Consider the following 27,304-nt stretch of genomic DNA (forward strand, 5'->3'; position numbering starts at 1 on the left):
TCTTCCCTGTATGCAGTCCTTGTTTTTTCTGACACTGGTTTTTATATTCCAAATATTAGGTACTATGAAAGGTTGTATTTGTTTTAGTCAGCTGTTAAGGGAGTTAAACAATGTCTTGATAGAGAAGATTGTAGCTGATATATATTTACACAGTGCATATTTATAGCTACTAAAAACTGTGCAATCTGTAAGTTTTTGTTTGCCCTTGTCTTTCTTTGCATTTTTGGTAATGATGGTATTAATTCAGAATCTGGTACACCTTGGGAAATATCTCATGTTCTTTTGGGAAACAGATTTTATGATATAATAGTAGATATATTCCATCTCTAGAATTTTTCCCCTCTTTTTTTATCAGGTCAGATCTTTCAAAATTTAGCATGGTCTTTCTAAGGCAAAGCATTCCTCTGACAATTTCAAGAGCAAAAAGAGACATTCTAACCTGCAAAGTCATGTCATTCCACCGACACATTTTATTCTGAAAACTGCCTTGGATTAAGCAAGCAGAATTATTTCTATCAGACTAAGGACAGTAGTTTATAAATCCTTTGTTTTCCTTATTATGACCAGTTGTGTAGAGCTGTCCATAAAAAGCACAGAGACAGAGAGATAGTGAATGGAAGGCTGACACCTTTTGGTTAAATTCTGGGACATGGTGATTTATTGTGTAAGAATGAGAGGCAACTTTGCAACTGACTGGGTTGTAAAAAAGATTCAGTTACACTTTTGCTCCTTTTTACTATCCTCAAAAACAAACAAACAAAAGAGAAAAATTGTGATTCCAGAAGACAATCCCTTTTCACATAGGTATGCATGTGTGATTGTTACATATATTATGGCTCTGTGGAGAGCTAAATTTAATCAAAAGATAAGTTCTAAAGCTGTCCTATATTTTCTGGGAGGGGTTATGTTTAGAAGCATGTTGGAGAGATGGAGAAGAATGAGAAGAGATCAAGTCAGTGAGTCATGTAAAGTTATTAAAAGTAATTTGTTAGGTCAGATATTCAGGTAGCATAAACTGTCTTAGACACATCTTGATTAAGCATCTTTGCAATTGTCTGTACACAGGTGTGCAGAAAAATGATATGCACACATAAAGATGTCTGTGAAAACTTAGAGGACATGTTCTTAAACTTAGGGCCAGAATACTCAATTGATTTTGTTTTCTCACTTCCATCTGCAGTATAAATCAATGACTGATTAAGCATTTAAACTATTGATCTCACTTATTTACTGTGTTGGACTACTTATTAGTATACTATTTTAAAAAATATTTTAGAATGATATAATAGGAAGGAGTATAAACCCAGATGAATGTAGTGTTTTTTTAACATGAGACTTTACAGTAAAACAGATCTAAACTCTGAGAGGCTACAGAAAGAACACTTAGGTTCTGCAGACATTAATTTTGCATTACTCATTAACTCTGCCAGTTTAATGCATGCTATGGAAGGAAGAAAGTGTGGAAGAATGGCACAGTACTCAGTGCAGTTATCACAGATTAACCTAAATTAGAAAGACAGATTTATTTTGTTAGGCTTTGTGGAAGAGAAGTATGAGGTTAATGTTACTTGTTCCGTTTCCTCTCTGTTGTAAATTCTTATGTAAAGAAGGCCCAGTTTTGAGGAGTCGTGAGCAACTTACTGCACGTTAGGCCTTTGATATCTAACTAGAGTTAATCATGTGTTGGTACATTTGGATTTCCCACTTTTTCTTAATTATAAGCACAACAAAGAGAAGAATCTCTGGGTGGAAGCTGGATTTAAACAGTTCTTGTTGAGTGCAAGTCTTAAGACTTCTAGACTGCTCCATGGAAGCTACAGGCATTAATAATGCAAGGCTACATGCACATTTGTACTGCAGATGTCTTTGAACATTTAGGCCTTTGTGTCTTCAGCAGAGGAAACAACAAGCTACTTAAAAATACATGGCACTAAGTGTGAAAAAATTTGTTTATGTTTTGCCAGAAGACAAGGGGGCTTTGAAACCCTAATATTAATAACACAGTATCTCCTAGTCTAACCATTCAAATAGGAAAGTAAGCAAATCTATTTCACTCCCCAACAGTGACAGGGAGGATGCCAAAATGTTTTTCCACACTCTACAATCAGCACTGCATTACATTATCTGTAGTTTGATACGTCTTTCCTGAAAGGGATGCAGTGGCCAAAGCATGCTGACATAATAAAAATGTTGGGGAAAAAATATGTTGGAAGAAAAGGAAAAGAGAAAATGCATGTTTTGTTTAAAAGTGTGAACTGCCCTCTCACTGAGGCAACTCCTCCTGACAAAACAACTCTTTATCATTTCTAAGCTTGCAGAACTCATTAAATGGAACAGAAATTAAGAAGGAAGGTATCCTAACCAGGAAAATTACTGGCATGTACTAAAACTCGAGGAGGAGGAAAAGTAATTAGAATAAATAAAAACTTCCAAAATAATATACTTGGAAGCTTCTCTGTGTGAATGCAGAGAATATGGGAAATAAGCAAGAGAAAATAAAAATGACAACCAGTGATAAACAGGCTGGATTTCATGTTCTTGAATTAAATTTGGGGGGCTGATTATTGCAAATAGGGATTCTAAATCACACAGAAGAGTCACAGAGAGAAACAAAGGAGTAAGGAGTTCAATATAAGTCAATGTTTCTATAGAATTACCGGAATGTAATTTGATCATGAAACAGTACAAATTAAAAAAGGTGATTGAAACCAATGACAAAATTCCTATTGACTTCAATGGGCCACAATATTATACAAGGGTTTTTTTTAAAGCAGTGAATATTATGGGTGCAATCCTGGATGTGGCGTTTCATAAGAAACATTTTTCTCAGTACTCTAGCGCTCACAGGAAGAATTTTTCTTCCCACAGTGTCCATTTTTTTCTGTATTCTGCTGACAGACTCTCTTTTTCCAGTAACTTTTTTTGCCATCTCTACCAACGCTAAAATTCAGACATTGTTTTTGGTACTCTTCCCAGAGAGAAAAACAAATCCTGCAGCTCTTCATGAGGTCAACCTCTCTTTTAAGACAGGCTGGAGGAACAACATCACAAATCTGGGAGATTAGAGGGAATATCCTTGTTAATAATACAGTCAAGCAGGAGGACATCATGTTTTGTATGCCTTAGGCAGTTTTAGGTAAAAAAAGATGGAAGACAGAAGAATGCCACTGCTACGAGGAGGTGAGTTGATGCTCAGAGCCACACTGAGAAACAGGGAATGCAATGAAGCATTGTCAGCTTAAGACATCACCTTGCTACCGTGAAAAACCTACAGTATAAAGTTAATATTTTAATCTTCTTGGGCTGCATACCCTTTGATCTCAAAAGAAAAAGGCGGCAGACAAAGTTGGATACTTTTCCATCAAGCCATATATTATATTACATTATTCCAGTACTCTCCCATATCCCAGAGCACTGGTAAGTGATTTATTTGATGGACATGTAGGAAAAAATCATGAAACATCTGAAGAGTCTACTCAAAAAATAGTTTGGTCATACTGATGAGAAGTTGATGATTCCTTTTGGCGTGGCCCTAATGTAAGTGAAGGGCTATTTAAAGAAAAGTGAAAAAAATAGACAACCAAAATTTTATGGTAGATGTCAACAATATTGAAGAGCATTATAGGAAAGATCTTTTGTTATTACAGGGTGTGGACAAGAAGTTTTTGAGATACCATAGCACAAACTGCAGGTTTTAATTATTTTTTAATTATTATTAATCATACAAATGATCCTGGGAAAATAATGGGAACTTCCTTATTTGGTGAAAAGAATACCTAAAAGCTCTGTGAAGCAGAGTGACATGCTTTTGGACAGTGATCAAGAACAGAATCATAACAAATATAAATGATTTTGATTGACCTGGTACTTGAGTCATTATTTGCGAATTCAAAGATCTGATGGATTTGTTCCTGAAGGTACAATACTGGTACACTGTGTCAAAGAGAATATGTGGATAAATGAAAGCAAGCAGAAGTTAAGACTTTTGAAGTGCAGAAGCTCAGTAATGGTGTATGAGAAAGATGAGGGAAAATTTAAATATCTGATGGGACAGGAATAAAAAGGGAAAACTTGCTTCATGTTCTGAAATGTTATCAATACAGTGATCTTTCTAAAAAGCTATCAATACTGACATTCCTAGGGATGTCTTTTCTAGGATTCATTGACATCAGTGTTTTATTGAATACATATGATACTCTGTGGCAAATTTTTAAATATTCAAGAGCAATCTATATAGTTTCTCAATAAGTTATTTATACAGTGGACTAGAATATAATTCTCTTCTGTTTCCTTCACCTTATGCTTTGTTCAAAATCTTCTCTTTCCAAATGCAAAATTAAAGAAAAAACGAATACTAAATCTGTAACATTTCTGTAACATTACAGCAAAATGCTTTTAGGTTTACAAGCTGGCTGAGGTCATCTAACTCAGTAAAATAAACATAAATAGGAATTTCAAGAGACTTTTATATTTTGTGTTTGCAGAGCATTTTATAATAGTTTACACTGATGAATGAAAGCACACACAAAAAAGCCCTTATGTCTATTGCATACAATATCTTTTGTTTAAGAAAAAAAAGGATGTATCTGACATGTTATTTGGGTAAAGCATGAAATTAAAAAAAAACAACCAAACAAAAACCCCCACACCACTCCCTATACTGGTAGGAAATGTTCTGAATAGAGAACTGAAAATAGCAATGAAAAAAATTCTGATGAATGAATGTCATACAGCATCAGTCTTAAGTCAGGTTTTCAACTAGAACAAATCATCCTCAAATTTTTTACTTTATTTGAACTATTTCTGTCTGTATGAGGAGCAGATACATATTGATGCTTCAGGACTGCTTCACCTCATAGATATGTTTACCACTGATACATTAGATAATAGCTTATATTCTTAACGTTCCAGATAGAGGGTTATATGATATTCTAAGCTACACCAGTATAAAATGAAAAACACTTGAAACCAATAATGTTACTGTAGACATCAAACTATGTAGGTAAGGAAATAACCATAACCTTACTTTAATCCTTCACCTGAAACCTACCTTTTCTGTGCTAAAGCTTTTTCCTCTGTTTTTTAAATATTTTTGTGATGTAAAATGTGAAATAAAAAGACAAACCATGGTAAGTCAACCATTAGTACAGCTAGATCACTATTAACAATTATTAGATCAATGAAGGATATTTGGAAACTGTAATATACCCATGTAGCTCCAAAGCAGAATCAAAATGTATATTCATATTCTTATTCCAATGTTTTCTATTCCTAGGAGGTTATTATCAACACTCACCTTTTCACCAACGCCTCCAACAGAGCCAATTGAGCCTGGGGGGCCTTGAGGACCCTAAAGTGATAAAAGAAATAAATGATAAATGAAAAAAGTTACCCCAAATATAGCACTTATTACTGAATTACTGAGAGGAAAAAAAAAGGTTATTCCTTACATCAGCTCCATTAGGACCCTGGGGACCTCTTGGACCTGGAGGGCCAGGTGGACCCTGTATCAAGGAGACAATTTGATATAGTTACAATCATAAAGAATAAGTCCAGTGGGGCTTTTTTGGCCAATGACAAATAATATAGTCGATCTGTAGAGGACTTTTAATCTTTGCAGTGCTACAGAAACAGCAGGGCCAGATTGCTACCCGTTGCATGATTTCACAAGGTGCAGGGGATCCAGGCTGTCATACAGTATCTGAGCTGGAAATTATCTGACTCCTGAGGATTCGTTTCCTGCATTGTATTTTCCCTGCAGGTTACCTGCATACTCATTCCACTATGCAAAGACCCTTGAGCAGCTTGTACGTCTGTTAACAGCCATGTGGCAGTACTGCACCATGGAGCCTACAGATGGGCAATAATAAAGCATACAGGCTTGGCATAGGGTGTTGGAGGCAAATGTATACTGTAGATACCCTGCATTTCAGTCAGGACCAGCCCAGAGGGCATTCTCTCAACAGTATAAACAGTTGGGAAATGTAGTTTCAAGATCACCCAGAGAAACAGTAAACATAACCAAAGAGTGTTTACCATCTTGTGGCCTGCAGTTACCTGAGGCTAAGTACAATGCCCTGAATTTCAGAAAAGTTGCACCAAACTCTGATGCAGTGGTCTCTCCTTTTTCTCTTTCTTTCCTAAACCTGCTTACCACTGTCCTGTCTTGGACACACACAGCATCTGCTTTGCTACTTTTCCGAGTATTTTCTTAAGTTACATAAATCTCTATATTAAGGATGAGGAGACAGACATGGGAAAGGGAAGTAAATCCCAGAGGAAGTTTGTGTCATACAAAATGTTTCATACTCAGGCACCAAATTCAGGAGCAGCTTATAAAATTGTGAGCCACAGTGAAAAGACAGTAATAAATGGATGATATTTATGTCCTCCAGAGTGACCAATGCAGAGGAAGTCTTACCATTGGGCCCACATCACCATTTTCACCCTTTTCACCTGGTGGGCCAGGCAGCCCCTAAAACACATAGAACAGAAAAGAAAACTGTGAGTAGGGTACCTGGAACGATGAGTTATAAATCAATATGAAACAATACAAATCAGATCTACATGTGAAACTTGGGAACTTGGCAGAGGGGAACAAGAAAATAAAACCTATTTGCATTAAAATAAAATTTCAAAAAAAGAGGTTTTTATATTACAGCAAATGTATAGATAGTCCTAGTATCCTTAAACCAGATGAGGCAGAAAATTTTTGAAAAAGCCCAGACACAAATGCTAGGGTGGCTGACTTCAAAAGCACTACCATCATTATCTAGCCCCCAGGGTGGGCGTCTGGGTAATTTAATTTATGCTATACATATATATGTAAAGAAAACATAGTGCAACATAATGAAGTGCTATGCAAAGATGTATCAGCAACCTGAAGTACTGGAAACTGTATAACTGCTTTATTAAGGTGTCCAGTGGAGGCAATAAATCCTACTGAGAGGCATTACATTGGGTTATACAAACATATCCTTAGAAGCAAAGTGTCCAAGTTTGACTTATAACAAACACCAGGAAAGTATAGCTGATGTTAATACTGATATCTAGTATAATGTTACCACAGCTAGAAGCACTATCACCACTAAGCTGGGCATTCCTAAATGTAGGATCAAACTTGGCTTCTATAAAAAGCAGATCCCCTGGATCTAAAGTCAATAGCATTATATTGACTTACATTACATTAAGATCTGGTTCTATGTTTCACCACCTGGGTTCTGCTGCTTTCAAAGTATGTTGTCAAACTGTAGCTAACCAGACTGGAAAGCACAATTTGCCATATTTGCTACAAAGCTGTATAAAAAAGTATGAGACAAACTTAGCCAACTCTATATCCATTCCTCAGCTGACCCCCTACTTTGACACAATCTGAACAGTGCAAAGACTTGGCAAAATTCAGAGATATACCTTTTCTAGAAATGATGTATGTCTCTGTTGTCTACTACTGTGAAAACTTGACTGACCTGTCAGTGTGTTGTGGTTGTGAAAGCTTGTTTACCCTTAGATAATCAGCATGAGAAAAGCTGGCTTTAGCTTATATGGTGACATAGTGTTTTTTCTATATAATACTTGCTTATTTTAAAAAGTACTAGACTCTATTCTATTAAAATAGAAGTGCATAGCTGATAATTTTATCTTCAATAACAGGTACTGACTACAGTACACGCTGAATAGTAATGCCAGGGTTATGATTATAGGTAGTTTTATTACTTTCTAACTTTCTTCATGTTTACTTTTTGTAATCTTGTAATAGTTCAACAAATGAAATTTGAATTTACTTCAACTTTTTCCCGCACTGTAAGGAATTTCAAATAACAATTTTGTAGCTAATTGTTCTAAAGAGTGATTAGAGCAGAAGCCTAGACTTGGACTAGATGACTAGTCTTTAGAAGGCTGATATTCAGAGGGAAGAATCCCACCTCAAATAAACAATATCTTCCATTTGCCAACAGTCCACTCAGTTCTACCTCATGAACATGAAAAGACATTTAGTTTAAAAAGTTGAATGCCTTATCCATTATGAATCATGGTCACGACAAACCTAAACAGCTCATTCAACTACTTACAGAGGAGGTATTTAGAAAAATTTGAAGGCAATTAAAGATTTACTTCATATTTGTGTCTTGGAAAAGACTTTCCAAAGCCATTTGGTGAAATCCTATTCCCACTGATTTCACTGAATCAGTATTTGATGCATTAATGGACATGGTATTTTGGGACTGCTTTCAGTTCTTTTGGGTAAGAATTAATTGAGGTGTTTGTCATTTAATGTTTCAAAATGTAAGTAAAATTGTCATAATTGACTATAAGATAACCTAGGTAGGCCCACAGAGTTTTTCAGATTTTCTTTACTTCCAACTCATTTTGTTAGAAACTTCCTTATTTTTAAAAATACTATCAAAATTAATTAGCAAGGAAATTCACAATTAAGGTAAAAAAATTTCAAAATTACCAATTTTCACTTTTATGAACAAAAATACTTTTACTTAATGTGTAATGTAAGTAATATCAGTTTAACTGAAGTAAGTACGATATAGTTACCATGGAATATTATATATAAGACAGAGAAAGTTGTTACTCCCGAACAGTTCATAATTACCGTAAGGACTGCATTACTGAATAAAAGAAACTCCTCATTTCTCAATGGTACTTCAATACCATGAGAAAATATGGGATCTTGGTCCATGGACAAACAAATTCAAATTAATATCTTAATCAGAGAAATAAAATTCCTCATTTGAAATATTTAATTTCAAATTGATTTTTATATTTTTGTAGCTTAGTGAACATTAAACTTAAAATGTGAAGGTGGACTTTGTTGAAAAACATCTACTGAAACAGTAGCCTAGATCAAAGAAAAATAAGGATAATTTTATTTCACTCTTTTAAAAATACTAAAAAACTAAACAATCCATAATAAAATTTAGGAATATTTTTTCTGAGGTATTATTTCTGAAAATAAAGACATTTTCAATTTCAAAGGCAATATGAATCTACACAAGACATAGGTGTTGGTGCAGTAATGAACCGTTTATCTTCCAAGGAGGTTTACAATATTTTATAAACTTCATTGTAAGTTTTGTGAACTGCATTATGTAACATAATTTAAAAAATGATAGCTACAGGCTAAGGTTTGGCTTAGTGAAAGATGAGTCAGTTTATGCATGGTGGATAGAAAGGAGAAATACTGTTTAATAAATTCAAACACTACTGCTATACTTTTCCATTTTTTAAAAGATGATTCACATTACAGCTTAATGCGTGGATTAGAAATAGTTTCAAAGTGCTCCGTGCTCTAATGTTAATTACATGGAAATGAATGAAAGGTCCTAAACATCTTGTTCTTTGTTTTGTTATGTTTAAGCAAATTAGATTTTTCAAAAAGCAGGATTTTTCAGCTGTAATTCTCTGGATGCAGCAGTGAGAAGCCTACATTTTACTGTATGCTCACTTTGTGTTTTTTGACTCATCAAGTAATAATTTTAAGAGGAAGAAACATGAAACTATAGGAACCTGCCAGTGATGGCAGCAGTGTATAAGCATCATGGAGTTCTGCTAATCTTTCAGAATACAAGTAGTGTCTGCGGTAGTATCACTGAGAAACACACTATGTTGCCAAAACCTATTGTGAAAATACAGTAAATGACTAGGACATATTAAATACACCACCAGGTTGAATCTTTTCTTTAAAATGTGTATCTCCAGTAAAAAGAAGTGCTCTTGTTAAAACGTAATTTTTTGGACTCTATAAATGAATGAATTACTGAATGAAATTCTAAAGCCTATGGTAGCCAGGAGTTTACTTTCAGTGCATCCTATCAATCTCCTTCAGCATTAAATCTGTTATTTATGCATGACCTCTATGAATATGGGATCTTTCGGTTCTTATTAACTGATGCTATGATTTATTTAATAGAAGACAATACTCATTTAGCTTTTGACACAGGAATCAGTGTTCTGATCAGGGTAAAATAGTACAGGAATTTACCTGTAAGCCAATAGGGCCTGGAGGGCCAGGGAAGCCTCGAGGACCTTCATCACCTTTTTGCCCAAACATCCCTTGCTGACCTCTTGGGCCTGGCTCCCCATCACCTCCCTGTTCAGAAACAGCAAAAAACAAAAGTATCACAGGTCTGATAATAACAGCAAAAGCTCCATGGAAATGACTGGAAGAGGACTCCAAATCATGTGTAATGTCTTTACAAATGCATGTAGACTACCTTGACTGAATGAAATCTGTTATACAGACAGAATAACAGCATATGCCCTGGTTTAATAGCGGTCAAATAATACTCACAAAATAATACTCACAAAATAATACAAATAATACTCACAATTTTTTTCACTGAATACCATTTCTCTTTTACATCTGCATAAGCATTCTAGCTGTCGAATACCTACATATTAGTAAATATGAGCAGCATACAGTTCTACCAATCTTCATGGCAGAAGAATTCAAAGCCTTCTAAATAAATATCAAAATCAATCCCTCTGTATCAGGTAGGTTTTGAAAAGAGATACCCTCTTTTAAATGCATCTGGTACTGAGCTGATTTTACTACTGACTGTCATACATACCATCAAACAAGTTCACTGAAAGGATGGGCCCCATTCACTATTTACACTATTTCATTTTTAATAATTCCTTCAAATTATTGCCTGGCTGCAAATCTGCAATAAAATAACACCTATGCAGGCTTGTTTGCAATAAACAACTGCATGTAAGGGGACAATGACAGAACCGTTAATAGTGATTTGAAATACATTCCCGAGTAAGGGCATGCAGTTCAAAGAGCTTCTAGGTTTCAGATGAGTTATGGCAAGATTGGGGTTTGCTCTGAATAAGCTACTTACAGCTATACCAGGGGCACCAACAGGACCCTGGAGACCTGGTGGACCTGGAGGACCCTGCAACAAACAAACATCCAAAAGGAAAAGTCAGTGATTATGGCATCTGGAATAAGATTAAAAGCAAATATAGAGACAACCCCAATTGCATGATCAAGGTCTATTAAGAATTTCTACATTTCTCCATAGAGAATGTAGAATTATTCACAAGTCTTTTCCATTCAGTACAAACAATCTGTATTTGTTTAGCTCTGAAAAACTCAAGATTTGCATATGTAAAATAGATTTAATACCAGCATTTATTGAAACCACATTTGTAATGTTTCAGGATATTTAAAATAGAAAACCACGCAAACTTGAATTAAAATGTAAAATTTTTTTTTCACAATTAAAAATACCAGACCTTTCAATGAGATTTGTGCAGAAAACCTCAACATTTAAAGCATCATCTAACAATCTATCTTTAAATGGAATGCTTATTATTTGCATATGAATTATTCAATACTTTTATGAAATTGGAAATGGTTTTTTTGCAACAGCACAAAGCTTATTTTGACCTCCAGCAGACATGAAAAAGTCTAAGCATCAGGAGTCACATTCTCTTTGATATTAAGTCTCTTTTCAATAGAATGGTAAAAAAATACATTTCTGAGAGGAACTCTGTAATTTCTTCGGTCTTCTTACAGAATAATAACCTTCTATTATATAAAAAATAAGTTATATTGTACATAATTTAGAAGTCAGTTATGCAGATGTGACGTGATGAAGATATCTAACCAAGTATGGGAATGCAAGATACTAGTTTATGATGAGGCTAAAGTTATGTGGTAGTTTGAATCTGTTTTTTGCACCAGCTGGAGAGACTAGAATGATAAAGAGTGAAGCTAAGAAAGCATAAAATCATGTACCTGGCAATGCCTGAATTCTAGTATGCTATTCCAGATGGCAAGGAAGTTGTTTACAGTTTCTAGGCTGGGAATTCTAATGTAGTGCAGAATAATGCTTGGATTTAAAGACCTTGCTAGGGCTAAAATTAGATTATTCTGTCCTTTATAGGGAGATTAAGAAAAAAGACTTCTTAAGTCTCATAGCCTATTTTTTGGGTTCTATGTACATTTTAAGAGTATCTTATTTTCTAGGGAGTTTGAAGTGTCAATCTATGTATTTCTTTTCTGCTATAATTTTCATCATATACCTGATGGCAATAGGTGAAGCAAAGCTTTTTAGCCTCTATGGTGACATATGTAAATGAAAGGACTCCTAGAAATGCTCCTATTGACTGAGGGAGGTTACCATGAGAAAGGGAATTAGCATGCATTAATTAAAACAAAAAATTACATTGGAACAGATTGCTTCTACACTCTGCAGGATGCTTCTACCTTCTTCATTTTATAGGCCCAGAATGAGATCTACACATTTTTTATCTCACTTAAATTCTTATTTTGATATAAAGTATTGTTGGAAGGTACTTTGCAATTGATTAATGAGAAATTATTTGGACATATGGCTAGACTTTTTTCTATTACTCTGGAGGGCAAATGGAGAGAGTCTGATCTGAATCATCAGGAGAGAATCTTCAGTTAATAAAGGCAGCTGTGGTAGCCATGGAGGTTTTGAAGACCAAGAAAGGATGTGCATCAACAATAAAATTGTACTGTCCCCAGCTAGGATATGGCAACATAGTATTTTTTGTTAGGCACAGTATAGTTAAACCCTGAAACATAAAACCTTGTTAGTTTCAACAGGAAATTGAAGATGTTTCCAGCTCTTCTTAAACAGGAAAGAGGGATCAATTCTTTGTTCAGGGTCCTTGCTGTGACTAGGCTCTAAATGCCCATCAAGGCTTTTGTGGGTGTCTAGGTATTGTGAGTATCTGTTCTTTATGTCCTGTGATTTCAAGAACTAGGCACTTACTTCCTTTTCAGAATCTTTCAGAGGTGACCAACAAGGTCTGTCATCCCTGCCCCAATATACATCTGTCAGCATGTTGAAAGGAAAGCAGATTTGAAATAAACACATTCTGAAATTGTCAGGGTTGAATGACTGCAATTGAGGGCAAATAGGATTCAATACATGTGACTTTAAATAGGATAACATTCAGCTAAGCAGGCCTGAACACTGAATCTTGTATTTCATGGAAAACATATTCCCAAATGCCTTAAACCTTGAGACTGAGAGTACAGGATACATTCTCAAACGATTATGCTTCAGACACTTTATTTGTAAAGCGGGTCTGCTGGAACATGCCCAAATACATTAGTACTCACTATGGGGACTATGGTCACAGTCTAATGCTCAGCATAACTAGCTATGCCAGGATGATCTGAAACAGAAAGGTGCAGCATGTGTTTTTTCTGAATTTCTCTGATGCAGAAGCATCTCTAATGAAGAGGCATGTCAAAGGGGAAACAGAAGGATATGCATATGATCTGCACGCAAAGCCTGAAGTGGAACTGGAGCATGACCTGCTTCATATGCTTTCTCTGCCCTTTCCTTTAAACAGAAGATTTTTCTGTGTACACAGGGCCTGTACTGTTATGAACTTCTTTAGGTGGACAAAGAGGAGCTGCATATATTTCTGTCTGTCCCACAACTGGTTTACAACTACAACAGCAAATATATTAAGATTGACTTTCAGTTAACTGGGAACAAATCCATAGTTTTAAGACTGACTTAAAAATGTTTATATTTGTTAAATTAATTTTGCCAAGTTAACTAAAACATTATCTCAGATTATGCAGGAATAATTTTAGTCTGAAGCAGAATTTCCCTAGAATTCGTTTATATGTGTGTTTCTTGGAAAACTGGGGTTTATAATAGAAGTGTTGTCTCATCCATATGCATAATATTACATTCCTTGTGTTAACAGGGCATTACAAATAGTTCATTATAGAACTTATGATTTGATCTAATAAGATTGTCAAAAATATGTCTGGAAATTGCAGAAGTCTTTCTCGCAGAAATAACTGAAAAGGACAAGCTAACCTTTAAAAACCAAAAAAAAAAAAAAAAGCTTGTCATTTTATTGCACATTTTGTCACTACATTTTTTCTATGAAATTATCATAAAATTGTGATTTGCTTGGATTTGCATGTATTCTCCTAGAAAACCTAATTTGATTATGTATTAGCCATAAATTTTGTGTAATTTTTAGAAGCAATCTACCTTTATGATGCTTTGTAAGTTCTTAATCATAATAAGCAGTGTTTTCAAGATAGTAAATATGTTTAGTTATGAATACTACTATGTTGAGTTCTCAGCTTTGTTAACTGTGACATTGATGAAATATAATAATTAAAAAAATCTTTCTGTAATTACTTCTCTATTGTTTCTTAAGGAAAATTATTCAAAAAAAAAGCCAGTTTATCTTGAAATTTAACAGCAATTAAAACAAACCTTTTCTGAATTTTTGGGGAAGAAAGCAAAATCAAACAGAAAAGCAGCTAGTTGTAGTCTTTCTAGCTTCAAATTTTATGGTGGAAAAAGCTTATTTTTATATTTCTGGGCTCAATCAAAAGAGGAAGTGCTTGAACTTTAGAAATACTTTTGAAGACAAAAACATTTCAAATCAAATCAGTAGAAGCCTGATTAGTCTTAAATTCACGAATAGGCCTAGTGATATTTGAAAACTTGTACAAGCCATTTCATCTGAGATCTTCACTATTTTAAAATGCTGCAATCAGTTAAACATGTCAGAATTAGACAGTCTTTAAAAAATTTAAAACTCTATTAGTAGATTTCTCTTCTGAGTCTTCATATTGTTCACAATTGTGGCTAAGAAGCTAAAGCTGTGTATATTGACACAATCCAGTCAGTGAAGTTAAACACAGTAAGAGAATGTATGTATATCCTTAGTCTCTCCCAGCTCAAACACAGAAAGGATGAATTAAAATTGTATAAAAAGGGTGCTTAGGAATGTAGTTTGCCTATCTATTTTTTAACTATTCTGTAAGCTCAAGGAATATGAGAAATACTAAATATATGCACGGCTCTGTAAGTACAAACCTCTAGCGTTGCATTAAAAATGAACATTATTTTGAAGAAACCTTTCTGAAGTGTGTCTTTGTTCATTGATGTAGCAAGGCTACATGCATACTTCATGCATGAATACTTTTTATTTATGAAGAACATAACGGACAAAATATTTTGCTACTCACATTTTCTCCCTTGTCACCTTTACTACCTTTCTGACCCGGTTCACCAATTTCACCCTGTAATTGAAAGTTGAAAGTTAAACTTCTTGTTTAAAATACTCTCCTTCACACTTAGCTGAAGTCAATATCACAGTATCTTTAAATGTTCCTTTTGATATGATTATTCTGTGTTTTCTGCTGCTGCTGCTTCAAGTGTGAAGGCCTAAAGGGAACAATTCTGCATCAATCAATGGTATGTCATATTCATCCAGATATCGATTGCTATACTGCAAAGGGCAACAAGACCTGGTTTTGAAGTATAGTGCAACTGAGCTCTAAATAAAGGAAACTGTATTCCACACATCACCTTCAACATGAACTTACAAGGAAAGCACCCTGATTTACAGTCTTGTCTAACTGTATGTGACTGAATAACTGGTTCTCACTGTAATGTACAATATTTCAAAACTTCAAAATTATGCAAATCACCAGGAAACCATGTCAGAAAAAAATGTTTTCTTTATACAATAATAAAAACCCAATTAAATTAAACCACAGAAAATACTCTCTGTGGGATGAATAACACTCATGAATCATAAAAAGAGACCTCAAAGTCTTTACATTTATGCTATGCTAACTAACAGAACAGTACTGGATCAAGAAAACATGCAAGATGAGCCTGAAAGGTGCCATGTCCTAAATTCAGTCAACAGAGTACCTCTGCTGCAAATGTATTATTCTGACACCCTCAACCTATTCACAGTGGTTCCAAATCACTATACATTACTGAAAACTTTTTATCTTACTCATTCAGCAAACCAAGTTTCTAAAATAGACAAAAAAATCAAATTTGATATCATCTGCCTTGATTTATTCTGTCACACTTTCATTCTTGTTTCCTTGCCAGGATAAATACTGGTCTACTAGCTCTTGAACACAAATCCCAGTGTCCCATCACATCTGTCCCTTAGATATCTGATTATAGAAGGGTTTTTTTTGCAGTGGGTGGAGGGAGTTTGGGGGAGGCAGGGGTAAGAGCTGCTTTGTCACTGTATTTATTGTGAGGAGAGCTACAACCAGAGAACTGTACTGACACATATTCTCACAGATGTACTAATAGCAATTATAACGATTCACCTTGTCACCATCTTCTCCGGGAGAACCACTAGGACCAGCAGGACCAGGAAGTCCTACAGGACCCTGTACTCCATCACGTCCAGCTGGACCTTGAGGACCTTTTTCACCCTGGTTTTGAAGAAAAGGAAGTGATCCACATTATCACAGGAGACTAATGATTATTTCAGTACAGGCAGTCACATTACCAATACAAAATTTAAAAAAAAAATACCAACAGAAAGGAAATTATAAAGTGAAAAGAATGTATCAGAAAATTATACGAAGTAATAATGGAAGCTGATGACACTTGTACTCTAATGCAGTGGCTGGGTACAAAAGTTTTAATGAAAGACTGATTTGACAAACTTTTTTATTATATTCACTCCCTGCTGTGATAATAATGGGTTTAATCCTTCCTGGGTGTTAGAGGGTATGAAAAAAAAGGTTTTACTCTTTGCTTAATTCTAAATACAAAAGTAGTAGTCAGGTATTCTGAGGATATGTTTAATAGGCAAATACTAGAATGGAAAAAAGTAACATTCTGGGATGAAAAGTCTGTGCTGTGATAGTTTTATGTGACCCTGTGATTACTTACGGGAGCACCCTTCTCCCCTGCAGGGCCTGGAGGACCCTGAGGTCCAGGACGACCTGGTAGTCCAATTGGACCAGCAGTGCCTGCTGCTCCACGTTCCCCTGGTGAACCCTGAAAAGAAACAAAGGTGTGTAAGAGATTTCTGATATAGCCCTAATAACTGTTGGGGGTTCTCATGACCCAGGTCAACCAAGAAGAATCCTGTTATTCAGTGAGATTCCATCTGGTGGAAGAGTACACATTCAACAGAAAAGAAAAAGGCTGAAAGAACAAGTTCATACTCAATAATTCATATTTAACACTAATTATTTTTTCCATAAATACCCCCTCCTGTATTTGTTCATCATAATAGAAGTGTGCTTCACCCTGTTTTCTAGAATATTTTTACTCTGTGTTTCTAAAATACATTAACATACTACTTTGATGAATGAATATTCACCATATTAAAACGCAGAACTAACCCACACCATAATCAAAAATTTTTGTCAAGTTTTGTGATGCACATTGCTGAGATGATCAGTATGTTTCTGCATTTCAAATCACCTGTGTAAAAATCCATTGAAGTGTAATGACTAATCTGACGTGTCATACAGAGGAGGCTTGGATGCACAGGTATCTTTAAAGAAGAACAGAAAAAGTTAAAAATCTAATATTGCAGATAAAAGGGGAAAAGACAGGTGCTGTATGTGGAAAAAATACTGGAATTGTGTATTCTGGGATATACTTCTACAGAGAATAATAGCAGAGAGGAATAATTTTTACTCTAACATCAATAACTGCCACTTTTAAATGAGTCATATCATTGTTATTACTATTAATTGTCTAAATAAGTTTTTTTCTATCTGAAACTACCCCAACATCCATAAGTGAAAATTTAGTTTCTACCTTCCATGTCATCTCTTTCCTTTGAAGCAGTGTAGGGCTTATAGCAATTCCACAAAAAGCCAACTTTTCTTTTAAATATGTCAGTCTGCCACAGAGCCAAGCTCTGTAACCTTTTATATTCTGAGCTGTGTCTTTATGGTTTCTGCTGGATTGAGCTAACTAGACAAAATGGACATAATGACTAGGTATGTAAAAATCTGCAGTGCTCTAAAAACAGAGGTACCTAGGGTGGATTAATTTTTTTTCCACTCTTTTATTGCACTTTTAAAAAATACATATGGCATATACAGTAGAGCTGAAGGTGAAAAAGGAAAGGAAACAAGGTGTTCTGATACTAAAATTCCTTCCTAGGAAGTTATAAGGGAACAGAAGACAGTATAGATTAGAACTTGTACTCAAATAAATGGAATTTCAGAATAAAAATGTTAAATTTTGGTCTATTCATATTTGCCTATCGTTAAGTCAAAAAGCCACAATGTGGAGTACTGATTTTAAATCCTTTCTGCATGCTGGGTTAATTTCCAAACAGTGATCTACAACCAAAGTTCTCTCTAACTCATAAGCAAAGAAATGGGCACCTGTTTGGAGGCACATCACAGCAAGAAAATGACAGGAAGCAAAAGACCTTTACACTCGAATTCCTAATATATCCTTGACCACACACACAGATTCTGAGCAAGTATTCTTGTGAATTGGATTCATGATAGCACAGGGGAAAATTTCCTGTTTCTTGATTCAGGTTAACTGGCACCTAAACTGCTTCTTCCTGTTCCTCGCAAGAGTCAGCATTTGTAGGGAAAAAGAAACGTGATGCTCTCCTGGGTACAGGCAGAGCATGGAGAATGGTGGAACTTCTTGTGCTTTTTTGCACCATCACTGGCTGAGAACTCTGACAGGAAATCCAGCTTTGCCAGTCCTGATACTTCCTGAGGATTCCAGATGCTGCACATCCTTCCTGTGTCCTGGAGACAAGGCAGCATGGGAACAAAGACAACAGAGTATTCTGATCCATTATATTCTACATATGAGCTAGTTTTGTGCTTACAAGTCTAATGGGAAAAACTATTTCACTAATACCAGCACAGTTAGCCTTTAAATTTATGGACTCACTGGAAACTAAAAAGAAAAGAGAGCTGTCCTGTCCCTCTAAATTTATATATTTTTCACACTTTTGCAGCATCTTTTGTTTTCTGTCTGTTAAATAATATACAATTTTTTTTATGAAGAGAGCACTGTTAAAGATTTGTTTGTTGTACAGTAATATTTCCCCAGTTTTACAGCTTGACACCTACAAGACAGTTCCTAACACTTTAAAATTATTGATAATTTCACTTTTCCAACTGATATACTGGAAGTGGGGTGACTTATCATAGAATGGATAAGTAATAGATGTTGCAGCCTGAGGTTCTGAATAGCCAGTTTTTTTCCTATGTTTAAGCAAGATGAAATTTGCTGGCTTTGGAACCACTGGAGTTTTAAGATGCTTGCACCTATGAGGGCCCAATTTTTTTATTTTATTCATAACATACTTTTCCTGGACTGACCCCATTGGCATAACTGGTACTAAATCCATAATAAGGTGCTTTTCCCTCCAGATGACTATGACAGAGGATAATACTGAATAGTTGTTCCAAATATTTTTACACATTATCTCATTAAGATCTAACTCTGCATGAGTGTTCAAAAAAAGTGTGCAGGAATCATAGATGATTTTATCCTTCCAGGTGTTGGTTTTTGGTGTTTGTGTTTGTTTGTGTTTGTTTGTTTGTTTGTTTGTTTGTTTGTTTTTTAAGTCTAGGTGAATGCCTAGAATACTGTTATTTTAGATCCTAAGACTTCAGTGAATTCAACAAGAAAAAATCAGTACCTTGCAGCCATACTACCATGGGCTCTGATCTTGTCAGTTCTCATAAGCTTAACAATTTTAGGTCATCTCATCAGTAGGATGCAAGAACACAGAGGAAAAAAAAAATAATCCAACTAGCTCATAGATCTTTCCTGTATCAGACAGCAGACACTAACAGTGGCCATAATTTCTAGTAGCTCTTTTTACTCAGCCAAATTTTCATATTTATCTTTGCATTATTTTTATGTTTTACATAAATTTCATATGAGTTATTAACAGCAAGTATACCTTCTGTTTTCAAGGATCCTCTCACTTTGTAAGAATGGCCTCTGATCAAAGCACAACACGTTAAATTATAGTCACAACTCAGAAAAGCATTTTAGGCAGCTTCTTAAGTCTGTTCTCTCTTTTTATGTTTATTACCTTTTTTTTGTCACTATCTCACTGTGAAACAATCCCCTTTTGTTACTAAACTCCTTGTTAACCTGTGGTCTTGCAGTGGCACTCACATCCTGAAATCTTTTTATTAATTTGGGGGGGGGTAAAAACTTTTCTACAGAATGGAAGTGTCATGCTTTGTCTTGTATTTCTCTTATACAGACTATACACTCATTAGTAACCTTGTTTTTATCTCACTTCCTGTAAAGAGATATGTAATTATACTCATTGTATACATTACATAGTAGTAGCAATAGTTTTTACTGATGGTTAACAAAATGTTCAACAAGTGAAGATCCCCATGGCTGAAAAATGTTATCAGACAGAGGAACATTGCTCTAGATAGTGCAGTACTGAAAACTGTGTAGCTTACAGCTGGTTTACTCTGAGTCCAATTTGGGCATCCTATTCCTAAATGAGCTAATGAAAAATGACTGCTTGACATTCCAAAGAGCTTTCTCTCATCAGCATTCAGCATTCCACACAGTAGTATGAGAAGGGAAGAAAACAAACAAAAGACAAAGATAGCAGATAAAAGAGAACTGTTAAAAAAACCACAAACAAAAACCCCACAACAAAAACCACCAGAAAAAAATCCTTCTTCTGGAGTGCATTCATGCATCTCTTTTGTCCAAATCCCTCTAAGCACAGTAATTGGCATACACAGTATTTGGAGCAGTCATTTGTTTGGTATGCTTGCAGATGTATGTGCTAGCCAAATAAAGCTTACGATTCACTATATATGCTAGTTAGAAGCAATTGGTACTGGCAGGCAATTGAAGGAAAATCATCCAGTGGCATGAATTTGCTTCCTGTTATAAATGGCAAGTGAAGACTCCATTATAATTACACTTCTGTGTGTACCCTCTGTTGGCTAAAAATAGATGGGAAAATATTTTAAGACTATTTGATGCTCTTGGTCTGCTATGAGCTACCGTGAAAAAAAAAAGCACTGAAAAACACTTTGAAGATAGCAAGTTAGTAATTAAAGATTAAATGGGGAAAAAATCCCACTGAGGACTTCTGGAATACTCTCAGGGCAGTGTGGTTGTGTTTGGGCCTCAAGTGGCCTGCTTGCACTACAGTGAATTCAAAGTATATTTGAAAAAAAAAACAAAACCACACACCCTAAATAACTTTACCCTTCAAACTGTCTTTCCACTCTGCTCACAATTCCTGCTGTACTACATCTATTTTTCAAAGACTGGAAAAACAATATGCAAAAAATTCTGAGCTTCCTAAGTGATTCTTTCTATGACTTTTTACCTTAGCAGGGAGTGTGGCCCCAACAGGAATGGATTTATAAAGTGAAGAAGCAGTTGGTACTGTGCTCTTGACACCCGTAATTTGTGTATTTCTGGAATAAACTTCATGATAATTCTTGTCCGGCACTGACTGAACTCCCATTAGCTGCTAGGTATTAGAAGTGGTCTTGGAATGTTTCTTCCAATTCAGTTTCTCATGAAAGGAATACTGTTCATGAGCTCCAAGAGAGCTCCATGATTTGAGCCAATGGATGGTAAATGGGGGTGATTTAGACATTCACCTCAGAAAGACTCTGATGTTTTGAACCTACCCACTGACATATACATATCCTATAACAAATAGAAAAACATGGATCATCTAAATTTAAATTCAAACACATGTATTTCAGAACATGGACAACCATCACTAAACAAGATAAGGTTGTGAGGCAAAAGCACCTATGTGATGCATATTTATGAGAAGCTATGATAGTAGTGGCACAGCTACTGTGTGGGCACCCTGTCTGGGAAAGTGGTGTGTATTAAATGTCAGGTATGCTTGTGCTGTCTGGTTTGTACATGCTCAGAACAGTTCTGGTTCAAAGCACCTGAGTAGCTATCTACTTGTTAGCCTAGCCTTAGGGCCTCCTTTAACAAAAAATTAAGACACGACCTTTAGATTGAAAAGACTATTCTGATCTATCTATGCTTTCTTGATTTTGATTCATCTTTTCTTGTAACAGTTCAATTTCTTCACATGGGGTGGGATGTTATCCCTTTTGACTCCCCCTACTAGCTTCCATTCCACTCCACTCCATTCCCAGCCACCTTGTTTTGATGTCTTTTTTGAATGTATACATACTGCATGGTGTTAAGAAGAACTGTAAATCACAAATGCAAGTTCTTGATTTAAAGAATAGAAACTTAAAGGCATTAAGAATTAAAAAAATAATTTTAAGAATGCAAGTACCGTGTTGGTACATGTTGGAAATCAAGAACTAAAGCTTAAAAAGTGTGCTACAGCAGATGTTTTCCAGTAACGTAGAATTAATCCAAAAGCAAGAAACTTTATACTAATTTTCAGGTTTTTCGTTCTTGTTTAATGCATTCTAATCTCAGTATGAATTGCAGGGACATGAGAGAATTTTATTTTTGAAATAATAAAAAAAAAAGCATTTCAGCTCCTCCATTACTTTTTTTTGTGTAACAGGAATAGCTGTGCTGATTTTTTTTTCTTACTTAGTTGCACTGAGTGAAAGAAGTAAGTTGACAAGATGACTGTCAAAACCTACACAACTCACATTTGCGAACAACTGTACCATGTCTTGAATACTAGTGCATCCTTGTAGAACTTGCTTGCATAACAAACAGCAATAGAGAATAGGTAACTTTAAGCATATCCTACTTCAAATACTTTTCAGTGGATAACTACCAGAAACCACAGTGAAAGAGCAGCAGACATATAAATAGCAGAAGTCCAAACATGAAACAAAATTCTAAATATAAACAAATGTTAAGCACAGGACCATCTAAAAAAAGCCTAGTCACACTACTCAAGGAAGAATAATTTACTGCTTTTGAGGAATAAGTACTTATCACTGCTTTTGTATAATGATCATAAAGAAAAAACCAACTACAACACCACAAAAAATTGGTAAATACATTTTTATGCCTGTGTTGGGCTTAAAATATTGAGAAGGAATATTACTGCATGACGTGATTTTACAGAGCTGTTACTAGCTGAGCAAGCAGTTTTACTGATCCTGTCTACAGACACAGTCCATACAAGAAGTACAGTAAAGATAAAGTTTTTAAGGCAATGGTTGGTTTTGGTCATCTTATATTCTAAAATCCTTAAGTAATTGTATAATGCATCATTTCATATTCATGAAACGGTATCATGAATAAGCATTCTTATATTCTTGCATTATCTATTTTCCCATGGAATTCAATGGGCAATTTCAAGATGCATGTTACTATTTTCCAAAATAAGGTATGTTTTTACAATGCTCATCATACTTTCTCAAAGTTCTTAAGCTTGCTCTACAATTTTTCCCTTTTCCTACAGAACCTAAACTTTCATTGAAAGATCTTTTTTTCAATGTAGATACTGTAGTAAAAATAATGGTGTGGTGTGACTGCTGCTATATCATTCCCTGTACCAATTTCAAAGCACTTTAAAACAGGATTAAGATGTCTTCCCTTAAGTAAGTTGAAGTCTCCAAACTGTGAGTGAAAAACTTCAACAGATTATGAGACAACTGTCTTCAAACCTTTTTTTTTTTTTTGAAAGATAGCAAATAAATAAAAAAATATAAAATTGTGGTGGAAAGAAACAGACCATGTCACATTTTGCGACTATACTGAAATTACTGAAGTAGAATATTTATCTATGATTTATTTTTTTCTTTATATAGGAAAAATTCTGCTATCCCAATCTAAACAAAAAGAACATTTCACAATGAGTTAAAATGTACCAAAACTTACACATAGGCTGGTATATGTTTCAAAACATTAGATGCAATAATAAGGGTACAAAAGTAATAATGCCACATATTTAAATGCTAGCTTAGGCTACGCAGAACAACAGCAGTATTTTTAACATTATGTGTGTCATCTGTATGAGTGAACTGCAGTTGTACAAAGGGAACACAGCTGTATTGGGTTTGCCTGGCAAGGTTTTGGTTAACAAAATTACTCTGAAAGCAAGTTTTGTTAGTGAGGGAGCTGCAGGAGCGTCTTCTGTGAGAAGCTGCTAGAAGCTTTCCCTATGTCCAGCCAAGTCAATGCCAGTCGGCTCCAAGATGGTCCGGCTGCTGGCCAAAGCTGAGCACATCAGCAATGGTGATAGCGCCTCTGGGGTAACATATTTAAGAAGGGGGGAAAAACTGCTGCACAACAGCAGTTGGAAGAGAGGAGTAAGAAAGAATATGTGAGAGAAATAACTCTACAGACACCACGGTCAGTGAAGAAGGGGGAGGAGCAGCCTCCCCTGCAGCCCGTGGTGAGGACCATGGTGAGGCAGGCTGTGCCCTTGCAGCCCATGGTGGTTAACGGTGGAGCAGATATCCACCTGTGGCCCATGGAGGACCCCACACCAGAGAAGATGGATGTGCGTGAAGTAGGCTGTGACCCATAGAGACTCCACAGTGGAGCAGGGCTCTGGCAGGACCTGTGGCTCCATGGAGGGAGAAAGCCTATGCTGGAGAAGGTTTTCCGGCAGGACCTATGACCTCATGGGGGACCCATGCTGGAGCATTCGGTTCCTGAAGGCCTGCACCATGTACAAAGGACCTATGCTGGAGCAGTCTGGGAAGAACTGCAGGCTACGGGAAACACCCATGCTGGAGAAGTTTGTGGAGGACTGTGGGTGGGTCCCCATACTGGAATAGAGGAAGAGTGTGAGGAGAAAGGAGTGGCAGAGACCCTGTGTGATGAACTGACTGCAACCTCCATTCCCCACCCCCAGTACTGCTTGAGGGGAGGAGGTAGAGAATTTGGGAGTCAAGTTGAGCCTGGGTAGAAGGGAGGGGTGGGGGGACGGTGTTTTAAGATTTGGGTTTTTATTTCTTATTATCCTACACTTTGATTGGTAATAAATTAAATTAATTTCCTAAAGTTGAGTCTGTTTTGCTTGTAATGGCAATTGGCAAGTGACCTCCCTGTCCTTATCTTGACCCATGAGCTTTTCATCATATTTTTAATCCTCCTGCCCAGTTGAGCAGGGGGAGTGATAGCACAGCTTGGTGGCCACCTGGTGCCCAGCCAAGGTCAACCCACCATAACAGCATGAATCCACTACCTATTATCAATAGATTTTCCAATATGGAAAACCTCTTTCATCTCAACAATACCTTGTGTAAGTGACAAGTAATTGTCTAAGTGGCAAGCAACAAGTGAACCTCTTTCCTACTGATAGCAGAAGGTTTCAGATATTCACAACCCTCACATTCCTTGAATGTTTATTAGTATGGATAATTAGTAGAACATAATTATTGGTCACACTGAATGACATACATCTGTCCGCTGTTTTACAGACTTCGTTGATGAAAACATTACAGCAGGTAAAGAAAAAAAGTTACTAGAATATTGTTTATATTTCCATAGAATTATTATGTTTACTTACAACTGGGCCAGGTGGGCCTTGTGGGCCTTCCCCTCCTTTCAGACCAGCTGGACCCTAAAAAATGAAAATAATAATAATAATAAAAGCTGATCTCTTTTTGGAAAGTTCAAGAGTTATTTTTCTAACACATGTAAAAGGAAGAATCTAAATATTGAAAGACAAAAACCTGAATAAATTCTTTTTGCTTATATAGCCAATGTTGGATGTTTGAAGTCTGTTCTCCTATTTCATTCATTTTTAAGCACAGTAGAAGATCCCATGAAATACAACAGTTAATCCGTTGTTTCTTGTATTTAGAAACACATGTCAATTGTTCTGTATGCTTATATCATACCTGAGCACCAGGAAGGCCTCTCTCTCCAGGGAAACCACGAAGACCTGCTGGTCCATCTTTCCCAGGAATTCCTTGAGGGCCTGGGTCACCCTTGGAAACATATTACATTTTGATTAAAAAAATGTTTAAAATGTTTATGTTAGTCATTAAATGAGTAATGAAAATTAAATACCAGATCCTAGTTATAGTAGTGACAAAAAAGACTAAGCCCCCACTTATTCACCCACTAACTCTTTTAAGATTTTCCGTACAATAGTCTATCAGTATGGTTAAATTTATAACGAGCTTTGACAAAACACAGTATTAGTTACAGAACATAAAATATGTTTAAAGATACATTCATTAAAAATTTACAATGCCCATTGAAAATGGAAGATTGAATAGAATTACATAGTAACTAGAGAAGTAGTATTTTTCTTGTGCCCCAATGGCGGCCAAAAATAAGCACAGAGTTAAATTTGGTAAGTGCGATTTTACTTTTTAGCCAGTATGACATATCCTACTTTAAATGCCAATGTAGAATTTTCCACCATGGTGTGAACATGCCATTGCTATGTATTTCCATTGTGAATGTGTGGTGTATATAAAATATTTTTTAATTTGTTTTTGCAAAAATACTAACTATTGGCTCAAGAGAATTATCATTATTTCAGTGGAAGCAGACACATCTATAAAATTGGAATCTTCCAGTCTTCAAAATCCTTCTGGGTGAAACATGTCAATTGTGATTTTATATTGCATATTCTGATTTTATTCTGCATGTTCTGCAGGATGATCTGAAATACGAAACTGCCAGCAATTTATCTGTACCTTCCAATTTGTTTCCCAAAGCCACATCATACCTTAGCACCTTCTTTTCCTGCAGCACCTGGGAGGCCTTGTTCACCTGGTGGACCAGGAGGACCTGGATGACCTCTTTCACCAATTGGGCCAGTCTCACCAGTGGGACCCTAAGCACAAAAGTAAAACTTCAGCCACCTCAATGTATTCAATGTCTTCGTGTCGGTGGGGGTGGAGGTGGGAGGAGGAGGAACAGATTCTTAATATCCAGCTGTTATGACTGTCTGTTACAAAACATTACCACTGGCTAGCATACATTCCTTAACTTCCCTCCAGGCAAAGCTGACTTACAAAATATCTTTGTCCTATAAAATAAGTCTTGCATTGCATTCTGCTTGCAGACATGTCTGTACAGCTTCCAAAGAAATCCTGACCTTGCTCCTTAAGCAGCGAAACTTTAAAACACAGTGCGTATCCACGTATGGGAGGAGGTTACACAAAGGACATGGGAGGGAAATCCATGTACTATGATTGTCCTGAAACACTGTACTGTTGTTGTTCTGAATAATATGAATTGGAAGGCAGGACAGTTGAAAGATATCTCTTCAGATTCACCAGCAGAAAATTTTCACTAAGGGTATTACCCAAAAAAAGCTCATGCAATCCAAATGCTTGATTTTGTTGGGGGAAGCAAATAAAGAAAAAATAGAAGATTAGGTTGAATGAAATTTTGATAGTGAACCTCTCCACAATCCAAAAGTAACTCAGTTTTGGCCTCTGATGAGAAAGTCAATAGTTTCTGAACTATTTCATGGCAAAGACCTCTGCCTTCTTGACTTCCTAAACCACCAAATCCATAATCACATGAAGAAATCACAGAAAAAAAGAAGTGGAAAGGTAAGCCCAACATTTGCATATTTTGTGGAATCACTGATGATCACCAAGTACACTTTTCTAAAG

General features: G+C 35.8%; 1 protein-coding gene across 3 annotated transcripts in view; it reads right to left on the minus strand.

Moving 5' to 3' along the window:
* COL11A1 (collagen type XI alpha 1 chain) overlaps nucleotides 1-27,304 on the minus strand; it is a 160,486-nt gene that overhangs the window by 26,817 nt on the left and 106,365 nt on the right. For all 3 annotated transcript variants that reach the window (XM_080407049.1, XM_080407048.1, XM_080407047.1), the window contains 11 exons: nucleotides 26,407-26,514; nucleotides 25,565-25,654; nucleotides 25,231-25,284; nucleotides 16,695-16,802; nucleotides 16,121-16,228; nucleotides 15,008-15,061; nucleotides 10,857-10,910; nucleotides 9,992-10,099; nucleotides 6,422-6,475; nucleotides 5,451-5,504; nucleotides 5,297-5,350 (listed from right to left, as the gene is read on the minus strand). In XM_080407049.1, the coding sequence (XP_080263175.1) occupies nucleotides 5,297-5,350; nucleotides 5,451-5,504; nucleotides 6,422-6,475; nucleotides 9,992-10,099; nucleotides 10,857-10,910; nucleotides 15,008-15,061; nucleotides 16,121-16,228; nucleotides 16,695-16,802; nucleotides 25,231-25,284; nucleotides 25,565-25,654; nucleotides 26,407-26,514 (846 nt within the window). The remainder of the gene's footprint in view (nucleotides 1-5,296; nucleotides 5,351-5,450; nucleotides 5,505-6,421; nucleotides 6,476-9,991; nucleotides 10,100-10,856; nucleotides 10,911-15,007; nucleotides 15,062-16,120; nucleotides 16,229-16,694; nucleotides 16,803-25,230; nucleotides 25,285-25,564; nucleotides 25,655-26,406; nucleotides 26,515-27,304) is intronic.

Source organism: Falco punctatus (assembly GCF_963210335.1).
Source record: "Falco punctatus genome assembly, chromosome: 11".
Classification (NCBI taxonomy): domain Eukaryota; kingdom Metazoa; phylum Chordata; class Aves; order Falconiformes; family Falconidae; genus Falco; species Falco punctatus.